The sequence below is a fragment of the Penicillium antarcticum genome, assembly GCF_028974205.1.
Source record: "Penicillium antarcticum strain IBT 31339 chromosome Unknown utg000003l_segment0_segment0, whole genome shotgun sequence".
Classification (NCBI taxonomy): domain Eukaryota; kingdom Fungi; phylum Ascomycota; class Eurotiomycetes; order Eurotiales; family Aspergillaceae; genus Penicillium; species Penicillium antarcticum.
The window spans coordinates 3,292,160-3,310,226 of NW_026695301.1; the positions used below are offsets into that span (position 1 = coordinate 3,292,160).

General features: G+C 41.7%; 1 protein-coding gene across 1 annotated transcript; it reads right to left on the reverse strand.

The window, feature by feature from the left end:
• Window positions 1-16,736: 16,736 nt before the first annotated feature.
• On the reverse strand, window positions 16,737-17,096 carry N7508_003947 (uncharacterized protein; the record flags this gene model as incomplete). The annotated part of the gene is made up of 1 exon (XM_058462013.1): window positions 16,737-17,096. One exon carries the CDS (start codon window positions 17,094-17,096, stop codon window positions 16,737-16,739), a length of 360 nt encoding a protein of 119 aa, XP_058322590.1.
• Between the last annotated feature and the right edge of the window lie 971 nt (window positions 17,097-18,067).

An 18,067-nucleotide genomic window follows, 5' to 3' on the forward strand; every position in this document is an offset into this window, starting at 1 on the left:
TCAGAAATGATTTTCGGGTCTTCGCATTTTGCTCGCTGATAATCGTAGCGTCTCGAGAATCGGGCCGATAGGTCAGAATGCCTTTTAACGAAATTCGTAACCCAATTTTGGCCGACCGAAGGAGGAGGGATAGATCCACGCGCCGCGAGTAGTAAGTCTGCTATTTCTCGTACAGTAGAAGGCCGAGGGGCTGCTCCACGAGAATCCATTGAGAGAATCCATTTTCGAAGCGATTCCTCCTCAATTTCAGTCAATTTGTATGAATTTGCGCGAGATTCAACGCGGTTTTCAACCCCATTAAGGCGTGTAGCGAGAGTTGAATTCGGTACTTTGAATTGGCGTGCTGCTTCACGAATAGAGGTAAATTCTTGCTTCCGAATAGCCTGAATAGCTAATAAGATCCTACCCTCTTGCTCCGTACGTTTTTGAGAGGATTGAGTACGAATTGGTGGCATAGTGGGTGGTTAAAGAAGAGAGATCTAATTAACTAACGCGTTTTTGGTGGGGTGTCCAGCTCGCTTGTGTGTCCAGCTCGCATGTGAATTACGTTAAAGACCATTTCGGCAGAAATTAGTTAACGCTTAATAAAGGAATAGTCATATTAAAACCTTCCGTAATATCTATAAATATGACTAGGCTGAAAGCAAAATACTAAAAAATACAGGCCGATTCTCTGAGGATGTCAGGGTTATAGGATCATGTGATAAGAGGAAAGGAAGTAATAAAGAAGAGAGTAAGAAGAATAAAGTGAGAGAGAAGAGTATAGTTATTTATTTCAGTCGGGGTATCACTCTCTATTTATGTTATTTCCCCTAGGTGGCAAATGCTCTTGCCACCTAGTTGATTTATCAGCATTGGTAATTTGATTTATCAGCAGATGCTTCTAGTTCTTTCTATTAGCTTCTATTGCCGATAGTATCCGAAGGTATTCGGTTATAGCCGAGATCTCGGTTCTTATTGGTTCGGGATCTTATCTTATAGATAAGATCCACTATATTATAATTGGTCTTATAGGAAAAAGTGGCTTTTTCCTACCCTCCATTATAAAAAGGGTTCTTTTATAGTCGTATAGACTTCTTATATTGATAATATTTAGCCTTACCAAGAGCGCTACAAATAGTCTCCGTCAACAATCTAGTCTATAAGAAACGATATATCTGATATTGATATCCTTGTGACCCCTGCCGAATCCCTCTAGTCCGAAACGACTACTATAGATAAGCTCACGCGGTATCTTGGAAGTAGTAAGTCTATCCCTCTATATCTTACTTCTTATATACTCCTTCGGTTTCCTTATACTAACCTTACTAGGTACTATATAGGCAACCCCTCGGGTGTACTAGAAGGAACACCAAAAGGAATATCCTATTCTAGCAAGCCTCGCCCGAGACGTCCTTACTACCCTAGCTAGTGGCTCTAGCGTTGAGCGGTTATTTAACTCCGCTCGCGATATCTATCACTATCGACAAGGCTCGCTAAAACCGTAGATTATCTAGGATTTGATAATGTTTATGTGTACAGCAAAATTTGATATAGAGTCAGAATAGCTTGCTTTGATCGAGGAGTACCTTTCTACCTAGACCTAGACATTTCCCATGGGACTAGCCAAAATCTAGTCCCATGTCCATGGGACTAAGTCCCATGGGAATTCCCACGGAGGTTTAGTCCCACCAGACCCACTCCCATGGGACTAGATTTTTTTTTAGTTTCACCATGGGAATTCCCATGGGAGTCCCATGGGAGTATAAAAATTTCCCATGCATGCATTAAGATCCCAAAAGAGGTGGATAAATTGCTGAGTTATCCCGATAAAATACCGTCATTTATAGGTGTTTTGGTAAGTATTAGGACTCACCAAGCCCTCCTAACTGTAGATTTATCCTAACTGTAGATTCGTCCAATATAGACATTCGTCACCTGAATTCTAATTAATCACACTTTCTGACTTACCTTAGAAAGTGAGGCTTAAGACAGATATACCTACATCCAATTAATCCTGATTTAACCCAGAATATAAGGCTTTTGTGAGCACGTAGTACACCAATTCTGATATCGCCAGCGACTTAAATATCCGCTTTCTCACTATTTTAAACTCTTTCTTCTTTATATTTTCATGGGAGGTCCGCCAAACGGAGAGACTTAGGTCTCTCTAGCCGACCTCTAGAACGATAAGGACCATGCCTTCCGCAAGGTCAAGCTCTATGTTGAGTTCTTGCCCTAGATCTCATCGACACGGAGCTTGACCTTGCGGAAGGTGTGGAAGTTGGTCAGGCATAAGAACCAGGGCAAGAACTATCTTACCAACTTCCACGGCCTAGACTTCACTATTATCGTCAAATTCTTATTCAATAGTGAGCCCTTAGTGGCACTATAAATACGCTGTCATTAGTATTTTCACTTTCTTTATTTTATACCGCAATAAACCCAAATTTCATGAACCAACTTTATAGACTCTACGTATGTTTGTAGTCTTATTTAGAGACTGTACGTACTATAGATTAATCATTATCCCGTGCCTTGACTTTCTGACTTAAGTCAGAAAGTAAGGCTCTAGATGTCAATAACCTTATAAGTGCCTAATTAGGAAGGTATATATGCCTAGTACCCCCGTTTTCAAACCTTCTCTTCTATTTTCCCCACCACTCTCACCTATGTAAGTGACGTATCTCAGAATTTAAGGCTCTTTCTTCCCTCCCTTCTAGACTTAGGTATTCCTAGCCTATCTCTTTGACTTATGTCAGAATTTGAGGCTCTTTTATTGATTATTGCTAACGCCACTAGATCACCACTCTAACCTACGCCTACCTCTTTATTCCCCCGCTATTGTCTACTATCTACTAACTACTTCCCCCTCTTCTCTCTCTACTACCCGCTATTATGGCATCGACTAGGCGATCTAAGTAGATCGGTACTATCAATTACTCCCCGGATTTCATTAGTAGCCTAGAGAGCTTAGCCTCTAAGCTTATAGGTTATTACGGCTTCCCTTCTACCGCACTATTCCATAAGATCTATTCTACCGACCCTAACTTCCCTCACTCTAGGCGTATTATCGATGGTTTCGCAGCTAATCGTGCTAACGCATTCGACTATCCCTATATCGCTCCTAGGAACAAATAAGTCCGATTCTCTATCGTGAAGCAAGCGTTTAAAAATACTGTTAAGTGGAGTTCCGCCCTCGCTCACTCTAATCCTCCTTAAATCGGACGCTATAATATAGATACCTCCTCTATCTTCGAAATTCGCACACTCTAGTGGATCGTGCGCCTTATAAGAACCCGAAACAATGATATATTTAGAGTATCGCAAGTGACCACCGCGCCCTTCTTATTTAATGCAAAAGACGTTCTCTACGCGTGGAAGACTCTTATCTTCTTTGCTAACAATATCAAGAAAAATAAGGACTATATCAATACAGCACCCTAGTCTTCCTAGGCCGTTATACCTAAACTTATTACTAACATACGTTTAACTATAACCATAGCTACCATAGCAAATTCGTCTAGTATAGAGAATTCCATTGTACTTGAAAACCTTCACAACGATCCCCTTGATACTAAAGATTCGTTGCCACCAGATATCGACCTCCTTGATATATCACTTTTCGATGGCGCTAGGTACCAATCCCTACTTACTAGAATTGCGGATACACTAGCCCACCCTATAAAAACCTTATTGGTTCGTGGCCCACTTATCCTAGCCGACCGTGACAGCTTAGTCGAGGCTCTTATAAAGGGGCAATAGGCACAGAAATATGTCTTTTACTAGGCTCTGTCTACCAAGATATCATAGGCACTAGACCTCCTAGATAAATTGCAAGCCCTATCTTCTAACCAGCTAATCTCCACAAGCGAAGCACTAGCTAAAATTGCTAATAAAGAGGCTAAGAGGCACGCTTACCGGGACCGTTAGCTAAAGGCCACTTATAACGATCGGCCCTTATATATCCCGGACCTACCCGATTAGGTCTAGTAACAACGCTCTAGTATTACCGTCTCTGCTACCCTACTAAGCTTCAATGATAGTCTAGCCTATGCCTATATCGCGACTAATTCTAATAGCAATGCTATTATCGACCCCCTAAACACGTATAGAGTGCCTCCCACGACTCTTATGCTATAGTAAGCTATAGCTACCTTATGGATACTACACCAAGAAGCAAGTCTAGTGGCCGGTAGAATTATAGCCGATATATGCGGTTTAGGAAAAACACTCACAGCTCTATCGCTCGTGTGGCACGCCTCCCAATACCAAACGGTACCTATCAATTTAGTCACCTTCCGACCTACTCTAATCCTAGTCCCCTCTTCGTTGATCGATATATAGGCGAACGAAATCCAAACTCATTTCGGCGATGCGATTACCCTCTAGGTGTTTCACGGTTTTATTACCCGCATAGGCGATACTTCACGGAAATAGTAGACCCTAGATACCCTTACTCGACTCTAAGAGAAGCTTGCCTTGATAAATCCTAATAAACTCGCTACTAGTCGCACTATCGTCCTTAGTTCATACACAATATAGGCTAAACGCACACTTATAGAGATTCTTGCCGATAGTACTACGAAAACTCCCTCGAAACGTGTCAATCAGGACCACGATAGAGATATTTCGATACTAGACCAAGACTACTAGAATAAAGATAACTTAGACGTTATAGAAGAGGACGACGGCCGGGATCACTAACCAACTAGTTCTCCCCTCACTTCTCCCCTTATATCTCCCCTTAGTTCTCTACTAGGGACTCTATCTATGATTTCTTCTTGCGAGGAGGCTGTTAAAGCCTTGGCCGCTCTATAGGATAACGATACCTCTACTCTAGCAGCTTTCAAGGCTAATCTCCAAAAGTCTAGGAAGAAGAACGTCCGCCGTCGCTTCGAGTCACTATTAGATTTCCACTTTAAACGCGTGATTTGCGATAAAGGTTACCGTGTGAAGACTATCTCCTCCCGCTAGTACCGTAGCGTGTCTGCCCTAAAGCGCAACTCTATCTAGTTCCTTACTATAACTCCGATGTGGAATAAGCTATTGGATATCGCGGGATATCTTAGCCTTCTCTAGAAGGAGGAGTAGGCTAGTATTAAGGAGACTCTAGCGAAGATTCTACCTACCGCTTAACCTAACGCCAAGGACGACCTTCTTTCCTAGTATCGCCTATGGTCTTAGGAGATAGAAATTCTAGCCTCCCCGTCTAAGCGACCGTACCACCTCCTAAGCCCTAAAGGACTTATGTCAATTGTTACGAAGTCCTAACTTACCCTAACTAAGGGATATTAGGTCCTTCCAATCATCCTTCGTCTTAGTTGCCTTCGTAGAGAGATAGGCGAATAGATAACCGGTGCTAATGGAGCTACTTTATATATTGGATCCGATATTCCCGACCTTACTATATAGACAGTAGAGTTACGGTATACTACGTAGGCGCAACGCAAGTATAATAAGGTCTATTATTTGTTACACAAACGCCTTAAGAGTTTCTAACCCAAAGAAAGTAGCATAGAGTCCCCGGATTCGGGCTAGACTATGGATTGGGTAATATTCCGACGTCTATGTCACCTAAGCGTTTCCCCGAAGTTAGACCTATTTCTACAGAATGACCCTACTAACGTGTTGTCTACTAATATTTCTAACTATATCTCCACGGGTTCCGACCATGGCTTTGGAGTGTTCTAGGAACGCATAAGTGAAGATCGCAGTACTTAGGTGCCGACTTGTCGGGCCGCCTAGGCTATCTACCTCGCACACGAGAGCCTACGTCTACGCTATCTATTACACCTTCTTGCCACCAAGGGTGCATTTAATCTAGTAGGAGAACGCCCCTACTTCTTAGTGTTTTGTAACTAGCTAATGACTTTGTAGGTTATGTCTATGTTCCTTAATGCCCTTTCGCTCGATTTTGTGGAGATCCGCGTAGGTATATCCATAGAACTACGCACCGCCGCCGTAACCCGCTTTACAGAAGCCGCCTCGACGACCTAAGTCCTCCTAACAACATACAATTGTGGGTTAAGTGGCCTAAACATATATCATAAATATAGCCGAGTCGTCCTATTTAAGCCCGCGCTAAACTATAATTCCCTATTTCAGACTATTAGGCGCGTCTATCGCCTTAGATAGTCTACCACCTAGAGTGCCTGGTTACTGTTCTAAGACCACACTATTCAGAGGTAGATTAAAGCGAACTATACTAAGAAGGTCCTTCCTCAAATTGCAGCTCAATTCTAGGATAGTCTAGCGATATACGTTAAGACACTTCACAATACGATCTATCACAAGACCTAACCTCCCCCTAGTTAGTGGGTATCGCCATAGGCTAAGCCTCCTACGGCCAATAAAGATAGTAACCCCGTTCCCCTAGACCAAGCAATAAAAGCTAGTTAGCTTAAAGCTAAACTACTTAACGTCCCCCGACTATCTAAGATACTTCTTCGTGACATACTAGGCGTCGCTCTAAGCTATGCTATACGAACCGATTTCGAGGACTATCATAACCTAGGACTCGTGTATTTCACTGACCGCCGGTTATTTGACATTGACTACTCAGAGGTTAATAGTATCTCCCCACGGATACCGATATACTTATTAGAAGCTCCTTAAGCCGAGCCTACTACACTAAATCCTAGGGCTAAGAAGCGAGTGTTTCCTACGGATGGTACTATAGATAGCGTAGTAGCTTACGGTCTAGACATATAGCCACGCGATATATCAAAGGAATATAACCCGTGTACTATTTAGGCTGACTTTGGTGGGGACGGGGCGTGTAATAACTAGCCTATCCCTTACGCTAGTTTCGAGAAGCTAGCCCTCTCTGATAAGTCTGATTTAGACGTAGACTATAATCAGTCGTCTTTTGAAGGTTCCTACGACACTAATTCTTGGTCCGAAGACTCGATCGTTTTCTTTTTCTAGGATATAAATAATAGGTGATATAGATAGACTAGTATTAAAAGTTGTAAATTAACAAAAAAAAATTGAAAATCAAGGGGCCACTAGCTCGATTATAACAATTTCACTTTCACTGTAGAAGGGACCTTATATTCTAACTTAAGTCTGAAAATCTACGATTGAATCTTGCTGTCTAGAGCCTCTCTTTCTAAGATAAGTCAGAAAGTGAGGCAATTAATAAAGGTGTAACGTTTATATATAGTGGTCCCACCACTGATATATATATATATCTAAGGCCTTCGTTTGACCTAGGTCGGAGGATTCAAGCTTTTATAAGCATCTAGTATAATTGTTCTTAAAGTAACATTATCGTCTATTAGATTATTGGGTTACTTCCTCCCTTCTTTCCTTTTATATTTAGTACCTAGGCTCTTTAACGTCTTCTATAGTCAAAGTATTTCTATGAACTCTTACTACCTATTCACCGGAAGTCTTTTCCGACGGGGGTAATTAGTCCTATAGGAATTCCTATAGGACTAAAATAGGAATTCCTATCGAGCCTACCAATTATACCACTATCTATTATAGGGCTACTATTTATTTTATGATATATCTTTTAATACCCCTCTCTTCCTAACATTGTACCTCTTATCACGCCTATATAGACTTTACTTCGTAAGACCTTCTCCTTCCTATTCTAATACTAAAGTCAATATATCTTAATTAAGTCGGTTTTCTGACGCCGGCACTTCCTTATAGATCCCGAGTGATATACCTAATTTCTCCTCACTCCTCTTAGATAATTAAACCCTTTTCTTCGAAACCTTCGATAGCTAGCAAACAACCACCTCTTTACCAAATTCTGAATTCGCTACCCCTACTATTGCTCCTCTCACTCTCGAACGCGCTAGCCCCCGAATAAGAAAATCTGGATAATCCGAACCAAAATAAATAAAGACTATTTTATTCAATGGTAGATACAAACATAGATAAGGGAGACACCGTACCCACTTCGCTGGGAAGCGAAGCGTACCTCGAACGCTTGGGATTATTTTGACTAAGTCGCCTACCACACTTCTAGCGAGCCAATAGTTTTATGCCGGAAGTGTGGGTAGGCACTTCCTCACCCTTAGTGGACCTCGAATAGAACCAATTCTATAAAGCGTTCTATCAAAGTAGGCAAATATCAACGGTCTTCTTTAATAAATTCGAAGCAAAGAAATATTTATGAATCGTTAGAATTAGCGGTATCAATACCTCTTGCCTACCAATTTCGAAGTAATACTAACGGTTTACCTCTACTAACAGGCTTAATATGCCCAATCTTCAAAAAGGGCATTCGATATCGATCGGTGGAATCGTCTATAAGTCACGTTAATTGCTAAATCCTCGCTCCTATTCTAATTTCTCGCGTACCGTGATTTCTAAGACCTAATCGCCGAAGCCTAGCTATCTAATTCTATGCTAGCTTTACTTTCTCCTAAGACTACACGACGTCGGCTTTAGATAATAGTGAAGGAGGAACAAGAAAAGGTTCTATCGGCGCTACCCAAAGGTGCAAAGATCTCGATTGCGCTTGATTGTTAGACTTCGCTATTTTAATAGGCCTTTATAGCTATTACTAGGTATTTTCTTGATTGTGACTAGAAATTCCGTGAAGTTCTTCTAGGATTTGAGCCGCTTTATGGGACACACTCCGGTGTCAATCTTAGTGCTACGGTGTTTCTATTACTCTAGAAGCATGGTATTGTTGATCGAGTATTAGTAGTGACCACTAATAATGCCTCTAACAACACTTCTATAGTTAAGAGTATCCAACAATCGATCAACTCCCTTGAACTTCCCGACCAATTGCCGATCGTCCGGATTCCTTATCTCGCGCATATGATTCAACTTAGTCTACGTAACCTTCTAGGTTCTATAAAACTAGACCCGAAGAATAAGACTACCGACCGGCAGTAGTTAGAAGATTAGGAGTAGGTACTCCGCGCTAGATAGGAATAGCAAGGGGTTTCCTTCACACTATCAAAGGTATATCCTAGTATTTCTCTTTTTACAAATTTCTAACGTATTTTACTTAGATTCGTGGCCTAGCGATCTTCATTAATGCTAGTCCTTAACGCCGCGATACCTTCCTTAACCTTTAAGTAGAAGAACCGAAGCTTACTCCAATACAAGATATTCGCACTCGCTAGAATTCGACCTTCCTAATATTAAGACGGGCAAAATATCTTACATTAATCTTCGATAGATACTATATCGAGTATAACCAGCCTCGCTTCAAACTAGATTATAAAGAATAGCGACAGGTCGATTACCTTCTCTAGATTACACAGCCATTCTATAAGTGGACAATAGGTCTATCGCAGATTAAGGATATCACAATCCACAATGTTTTCAAGGTATATAACGTACTCTTTAAGCATTTCGAGAAGTCAATTCGTCAGCTTCAACGGAAAAGGGTGGCTTAGAAAAAAGCTATGATTCAGGCACTTTGTGTAGGAAAAGAGAAGTTATCTATCTACTACAATAAGACGGAATAAGTTCACGGGCATCTTTTCGCGATTAGGACGATTCTTGCACTAGAACACAAGCTAGACTTCTTCTCGGAAAAGGATTGGACTAACAACGATTACGAATAGCGCCGGATATATCGAGAATCTCTACGGCGGTATCTTATAAGATATCAACAATAGTCTACCTTACCCTCTCTCCCTAAGACTCTAAATCGGCCCGTAACTCACTTTAGTGTTCTGTTCAACGATGATCAAGCTCTACGGGAAGAGTCCTTCTACTCTAGCTTTGAATCTAAGCTTGATAAGTATCTAAACATAGGTATAAACAGCCACTTCTATGATTTTTTAGTTTACTTAGTCTAACCTTTTTTTATAGGACGACAGAGAGACCTTGACCTATGTAGCTATTGGCGCTCTGCCGAACGTCGGTTTCCTACGCTTGCTAGTCTAGCACGGGATATTTTCTCAATTCCTGCAACCGGCGCTAGTGTTAAGCGCCTTTTTAACTCCGCCCGTGATATATACCATTACCGACGTGGCTCCCTTCACGCCTCCACTATCTAGGATCTAATGATATTTCGTTATATCTCGAACTTCGAGATATAGCATAAAGATATTAGTTTAGGGGAAAGAGCCTATACTCGGGAAGAGAAATAGGCCACTAAGGAGAACATAGAGGCAGAGCTTCTATTGGAAACCATGACTACGATCAGTGACGACAAGGAAGAGCTAATAAGCGATACCTAGTCTTAATTAATAGTTCAAATCATAAGTTAACGCGTCCTTAGAAAGAGACAGAAGAGTACTATTTCTCTCTCTAGTATTGAGGATACTATAGAGGACTAAGCACTTCCAATACTAGTAGAAAGTGATGTATAGGTGCGGATGGAAACAAGATACCAAGGTCAGAAGCGACCAAGGCGAGAGCATAATGACTTTATTTCGTATTAGTAGCATAGTGATAAAATAAGCATTACTCTAAACTCTTAATACTCTGTTTCTTAAGACTAAGCTAAGTAATTGAAATACTGATAAATACTGCTAAGAAATACATAATTTATGTCAGTCACGAGCCAGTCAATGTTTGCATTGTTTACAGTCCCATGGGAATTCCCATAAGTCCCATGGGAATTCCCACGGAGGTTTAGTCCCACCATAGGAATTCCCATGGTGGGAGTGGAGCCACTGGACCCACTCCCATGGGATTAGACCCACTCCCATGGGAGTCCCATGGACAGTCCCATGGCGGACGTCCCATAGGAAATGTCAAGGTCTATTTCTACCTAAGAGAAGCAAGTAGAGAGTAAGCGAAAGGATATAGAGAGGAAGAAAGAGGAGGGATTTGATTCAATTAGTGATAATAAGGAAGATCCTTCTACTACTAAAGCTACCTAACCTTCTAGTGAGCGTACACTTAGGAAGAGACGAGCCGAGACTACGTTAGATAATCTTATCTAACTAGATGATACTAACGAGGTTCCTCTACCTAATAATAGCCACTTATAGGAGGAAAGTGGCACTTAGCGGCGTTCGTCTAGGCGCGTTCCAAAGCGCTTAAGACAGGATAAGGATTTTGTATATAATTAGTAGAAATAAAGACTATTTCGGCAAAAATTAGTTAACGCTTAATAAAGGAATAGTCATATTAAAACCTTCCGTAATATCTATAAATATGACTAGGCTGAAAGCAAAATACTAAAAAATACAGGCCGATTCTACATAAAATATACGTATCACGGGGTTTTAGATGTTTGTTATGTTTGTAGACCCGCCGGGTCGAACCGCAACTTTGAGGGTCGGTTCTACTCATCCTGAAACCGCCCCGCGGGTCTAAACTTTGTAACCAAGAACCGCCCCGCGGAGGGGCGGGGCGGGGCGGTACGCGGGTCTTGCGGTTCCATCTCGAGGCCTAAATTGAAGCTTTTCAGATAAAGAAAACTGATCGACGAAGTCTTACAATATATTTCTGTTCTTCTTCTTTTCTTCTTTTCTTCTTTCTTATAGCTGGGTTTGTATCTAGTAAAGACATTGTAGACCTAATAGGGCATTCCAAGGTTACTAACGACTAGACCTCGGCAAGGACCGCAAGGGACCGGACCAGACCGCGGACCGGACCGGACTATACAGGGCTTAGTCCTTACTATCAGGACCGCTAGGCGGTCCCAACTTTTATAGGACCGCACCACTACGGTCCGGTCCGGTCTTGCGGTCCTACAAACGGGACAAACATATAGAACCCCGTGATTTACATAATTTATGAAGAATCTATTGGTATTTTTTAGTATTTTACTGTCATACTTTGTTATATATAGCCTAAACGTATTCTTTCCAGAAATTTTGAGTACTTTTCTAGAAATTACTTATATGCATGATTCATGTTGAAAGGATCAATTGTCCTTTATATCTATTAATTATATACAAAATCCGTATCATATCTCAGTCTCTTTGGAATACGCCCTAACGAACGCCTCTAAATGTCAAAATCAGGTAGAGGGATCTTATCATTATCAATAGCCCTTCTCTTCCCTAGCGCTCGTAGGCTAGGCTACTCAATAGATACTTCTGCAGAAGTTTCTATTGTAAGATCTTCCTCGTTATCGCTAATAGGATCAAACTCTTTATCCTCTTGCTTAGCATTATCCTACTCCTTCTTCGAATACTTCTCTTGGGTAGAGAGGAACTTATCTACTAGCGCAAGCTACTTAGACTATATATCAAATCTAGTTATATATATGAACATCATTAGGTCCTAAATAGTCTATGGTCTTAATAAGCCCCGGCGATAGTGGTATATATCCCGAGCAGAGTTAAAAAGTCTCTCTACCCTAGAGCCGCTAGCTAGAGTTATAAGGATATCTTGGGCAAGGCTTGCTAAGATAGGATACTCTGCCTTATAAGCCTTCTAGAAGACTAGGGGTGTTGATTGGATAGTACCTAGAGAGATATAAAATTAGCAAAAACAAAGATTTGATATACAATAGGAGAGAGGGATATTAAACTTACTACTTCTAAGATACCTTATAAGTTTATCTAGAGTAGTCGGTCTTGACTAGATAGAGGTAGTAGGTCTTAGAAGTATATCAATATTAGAGATATCGTTACTTATTGACTAGGAACTTGATATTGTCTATGCCTCTATATAGCGCTTCTAGTAAGGCTAGATATAAGTCTCGAGGGACTCCTTATACCGCGGTGCCTAGTATTTCTCCTATTCTAGTGTCAAGAAGAACTCAAGCTTATTTCGTGGGCCTAAGATAGTCCTAATTGCATAGAGATCATTCGGAACATCATTAGTCTTGCTATAATACTCCGCAAGCTTATCGCGCCTATGCTCGAGCGCTAGTTTTATTACTTTCTTCCACCCAACTTTCTTTCGTGCTAGCTACGCCTTTGCCTTATCAATATAGGTAAACAAGGCATTGTAGATTCTAAACATATTATAGATAGTCATATTAGTTATAGCTAATAAAGATAAAGTGAACTTAAAGAAGGGATAGGTGATTGATAGTAGATAATCAACCTATCGCTATTTATCCTTATCTATCTTTATATCAGTCAGATTAAATTGTGCACAAAATCCATCAAATATAGTCTATAGCCGACGTGCGCGTCGAAGCATAAGAAACGTGGAATTCCAGCGTGTTCGGACATCTTGTATTGGCATAAGTTTCGGTTCTTTTGTCTAAAGTCCAATAAAGCTCTCGCGGCGCTAGGGGCTTTTATTGATATAGACTACAATTTTACGAACCTAAAGGATATTATATAGTTAGTATCAAATAGAGATACGATAGTAGAAAAAGGAGGGGGTAGTATACTTTGTTGAGGGTTTGCACAATCCTTCTATTCTCTTGACGGGCGGTATATCTCTAATCGGCCTACTCTATTTCTTCCCTATTATTCTGTGGGTTTATATCTATCTAACCAAGAAGCTCCTTTAGACTAAGCTATATAATATATGCAATACATAGTATACGAATGATCGGTATATGACTTAGAAGCTTAAGAGACGAAACAGCCTCTTCGAGAGTAGTTAGTAATATACCGTTATTCGATATATTATCGGTAGTAATCGTAAGCACACGATTAGTAATTTGATACTTCTTAAGTAGCTTAAGTAGGATACTACTAAGATAGGCGCTAGTGTGGGAGCCACGAAGAGGTTCAAAGCCGAGTAAGATCTCACGGTAGTTCCACTAAAGGTCGATAAAGTAGCCTATAACTGCCATAAACGCCTAACGAAATAGGGAGGTCTAGCAATCCAATGCTATAGAAAGCTTAGCGCCCTCTAGGAGGGTTTGAAGCAGAGAATCCTAACGTTCCTTGACTATCTCCTAAAGATACCGACGGATAGTCCTAGCACTAGGTATTTCAGGGATAGATAGGGCAGAGGAAGCCATTTCGATAAGGGCGCGAAATTTAGGGTGCTCAATAAGCTAGAATAGTAGGCGTAGAGCAACAATAAAGGTGGTTAACCTATCTATCCAAGCTCCTGGTAAAAACCCCTATTTACGGGAGGGAAGATTTGTCTATAGAGAACTATATAAGTTAGTATAAAGTAAGCCTTATAGATAGTATTTATACCCTATTCGAGATCATCTCTCTGATATCTTATGTCTTACTCCTTCCCTTTTGATAGGTAGCGGCTTGTGAGAAATGCCTATTCATAGTAGATATTCCCCGGTGCCGGTCTATAGGATAAGCAAGGATATAATCATACTACTTATATATCACCTTAGGGGATCTATCAGAGATTATAGCAACCTAGTAGAAGTGTTCCCAAGAGCCTACTAGCCGTTTACCATCAAAGATATTCCGTTTTGTTACACTTCTATACTCGGTTTTTAGCCACCAAGCGACAAAATCCTCGTTAAACATCTCTGTCCAAAGGATATAGTTCTTCTTGCTAAATAGACTAATACGCTCAAGAGTTTGTGGAATCGGGATAGGTACTACCGGTCGTGTAAAGGCTACACTAGGAGTAGATATTAGTGTTACGCCTCCGTCTAGGTTAAATAGCTTATTAGATGTAAGGAAAGAGAGTATATCAACTAGGTTGTCCTCAAAGATAGATAAGGGATAATTATCCGAGAATTGGGATACGTGGCTCTGTGACATATTGATGAATAATTAATAGATATTGGGTAGTGTGGCTTTAGAGTGATGGTCAAGACATACTATTATCTTTTATCTAGGCAAAAGAATCCTAAGGGGTATTTATATTCAAGAAAATGATTTTAGATAGAATAGGCTAGATTATAGACCGTAATTGGCTGATAAGACCCACTCTACTTAGATCTATGCGGTCTTAGACCGCGGGGACCGTATAAAGACCGCAAGGACCGTATAAAGACCGCAAGGACCGCATAAGGACCGCAAGGACCGTATAAGGACCGCAAGGACCGTATAAGGACCGTAAGGACCGCATAAGGACCGCAAGGACCGTATAAGGACCGCAAGGACCGTATAAGGACCGTAAGGACCGCATAAGGACCGCAAGGACCGTATAAGGACCGCAAGGACCGTATAAGGACCGCAAGGACCGTATAAGGACCGCAAGGACCGTATAAGGACCGCAAGGACCGTATAAGGACCGCAAGGACCGTATAAGGACCGCTAATAGATCGCCAAAAGACCGCAAGGACCACTAAAAGACCACGAGGACCGTATAGAGACCGTATAAGGACCGCTAACGGACCGCCAAAAGACCGCAAGAACTAGTAGAGCTTATTAGATCCTACAAATAATCTATATCCAACGTATATAAATCGGCCTAAATGATAATAGCTGTTAGATATCTAGTAGGAATATCAACAGTTTCTAGGCAATAGATAGGCTCAAATTCTGACGGCCGTCAGAAATCTAGTGGGGATATCAACAGTTTCTAGGCAATAGATAGGCTTAAATTCTGACGGCCGTTAGAAATCTAGGCTAGGGATATTAATGGTCATGACTCTTCCTAAGCGTACAAGTGCTCCGGTGTAGAAAATATATATATCTTTGCATGATCAGAAGTAAATTCTAAAATGTCAACCACAACAGTCCGAAATCGAAAGTTCATTCGTAATTAACTTAATACCAAGCTTTATGAAATCAGATACAAGGTAGTTTCAACTGTTTTATTGATTGTTAGACCTGATTCATTATCAAAATTTGTGTAGATACCAGAACAGTGTTAAATAACGGTAAAAAACGTGGCTGAATAATCAGTTTATACGACCAAACAAGGAAGGTCTTGGCATAATTATGAAATTGCGGGGGACCGCATAGGGGACCGCAAAGGACCACGGGGGACCGTGGTGCGGTCCTGACTACTTTGAAAAAAGACCAAAGACCGCATGGTCCGGTCCCGGTCCTCAAAGTTAGGACCGGACCCGGTCCTTGCCGAGGTCTACTAACGACCTCAAGTACCATGATTTAATCAGGAACGGTAAAAAGTAATATAGCTACCCACATACATTGCGATAAGCAACCTTGAAATTCTCAGTTGGTACACATGGTAGTGAGTGTAGGTATGAAATGGAATATATATTATCAGAGCAAAAAAGTGTGTATACTTCGATTGGCTACCCCTCGCATTCACGAATATCCAGAAAAGTAGAGTGTTCTAGCAAGCTCAGGAACACCTTCTTCTTTTTTGGCGTGTTCCTTGACCAATTCTTCTCTCAGCTCTAAGGCCTCAGTTGTATCTATCGGTGGTATAGAGCCGACGCTATCGCCTATTATCCAATCAAATTGCTAGGGCAGAATATTGCGAGTAGAACAAAGCCGGTAGGTCGGGTCGACAAGGGAAAAAGTGAGAAAACGGCAGTGGCCGGGTTTGGTCTTATCCTCAAGCTGCAACGGGCCTATTCGGCTCTAGAAAGCGTTAGGGAAGGAGATCAGGCGGCCTACAGGCATTTTCACCTCCCCAAGCTCTTGCAATACTAGACTACTTTGGATGTTTTCACGTCCGAGAAGTATCTCTATATACTTGAGGTCCTAGTGAGAATTCTTGAAGTATAACGCAGGATCGTTATCGTCGCTGTCCTCGTTGGAATCCCAAGGGCTAATTCGGTCGTAGACCTAAGGACTACCTAGCCTGCACCGCTGTCTAAAGCTGATTTACGGCTCGGATATATTTTCTGAGCTAAGCGCATAGATAGAGTTGGCGACTATATACTCATTTGCGTTTCCTTCGGTGTGCCACTCTTCTCTAGCGAAGCTTGGCGTCTTAGGGTCTAACTCTATGCTATGAACCCGGACGACGACCTAAAGACCCTACTGCCGAAACTCATCCTACAATGCAACCGTGTAGAATTCATGGTTGGTATATCCCTCTTCCTTTGGCATATACATCTATTCAAGATAGACTAGCCAGGGGTTTTCCTCCATGAATTGAGACCGTTTGAAATCCGGGCGGCAGACATGGTCGTTGTGCGGTGGGCCAACAATTGCATTCTGGGTCCTCCCAGCTTTCCAGTCCGCATAAGAGTATGATGTTCCTAGATCCGAGTGCTCAAAGACAAAAGTGCAAGCATACTTATTCAAAGCTGTCCGAAGTAGACCCCATCGGACTTTCCAATCCTCCGGGATGTGTCGTGTTTTTAACATAGGCCAGAATACTTCGTCCTTGGAATTAGGCTGTTGAATGTACGCTTCCACTTGAGCACACATGGATTCGTATTCCTCCACAGAGAGTTTACTCTCGTCTTCCATGCGGGGTAACGTTTTTGCCCATTCAGGGAACTCGGTTTTCCACTCTACTCCGTAAGTGTGTATCCGCACAGGCTCACGTGGATGGGAGACGTGATATTTGCTTACCATATACGAAATCATGACCACGACTTAGCGCAACCATGCTTTAAAAGAGTTAAAATATATATTGTGCGTATAGAGAATTACCGTGGCATTCCGAATATTCAACGTTTATTTCGATAACTTGAATATTCATAGAGTTATGGTCGTTTGAATCTGATCATATTTGAGGCTAATACGCTGATATAAGCATACACTAAACCTATTTGAATTTCGTGGTCAAAACTAAACCCTTTTTGAATTTCGTGGTCAAAACTAAACCTCTTTCGGAACACAACTTACTTTTATCTAATAGATTCGATTTTACGTTCGATTGCTATGCTGACTGGATTTTCTCGGGGCCCCTATTCGTATTATTAAAAAAATAGAGGCCTTTCTCGCTGCAGAAGTTCGTATCGAGAATACCCCCACTAGCTTATTATAGCACCACTATTAGACGCTCTAACACGAAAACGAGGACGACCGCGAATATACACGTCTACTTAGGCAAAACAAATATCAAATACGACGCAATAGCGGAACCGGCGATAGTTTACCCGCGCTGTATATCGTGACTAGCAATTCGACTAGCACTATTCCGCTATAATACCCCTAGACCCTATGCGCCGCCCAGTCGGGGGCTGACTTGCGATCCCGGCCGTCCGATTGGCTGTCGGTGCGTCCCCCGAGACGCATCGGTGCGTGTCTCGTACTGCTACCGTCTCCCGGTCGTCCGATCGCGCTCAAAATCGGACACGTTCTATCTCACGAGTTCTGCGATACACAGTGCAATTTTTAGAGCGATCGAGCCACAGAATCGGGGGTGGTGGATGATTGAAATTCACGGGGGAAAGATTTTGATGGGGTGCGACCGACGGGTGTTAATACCGTAA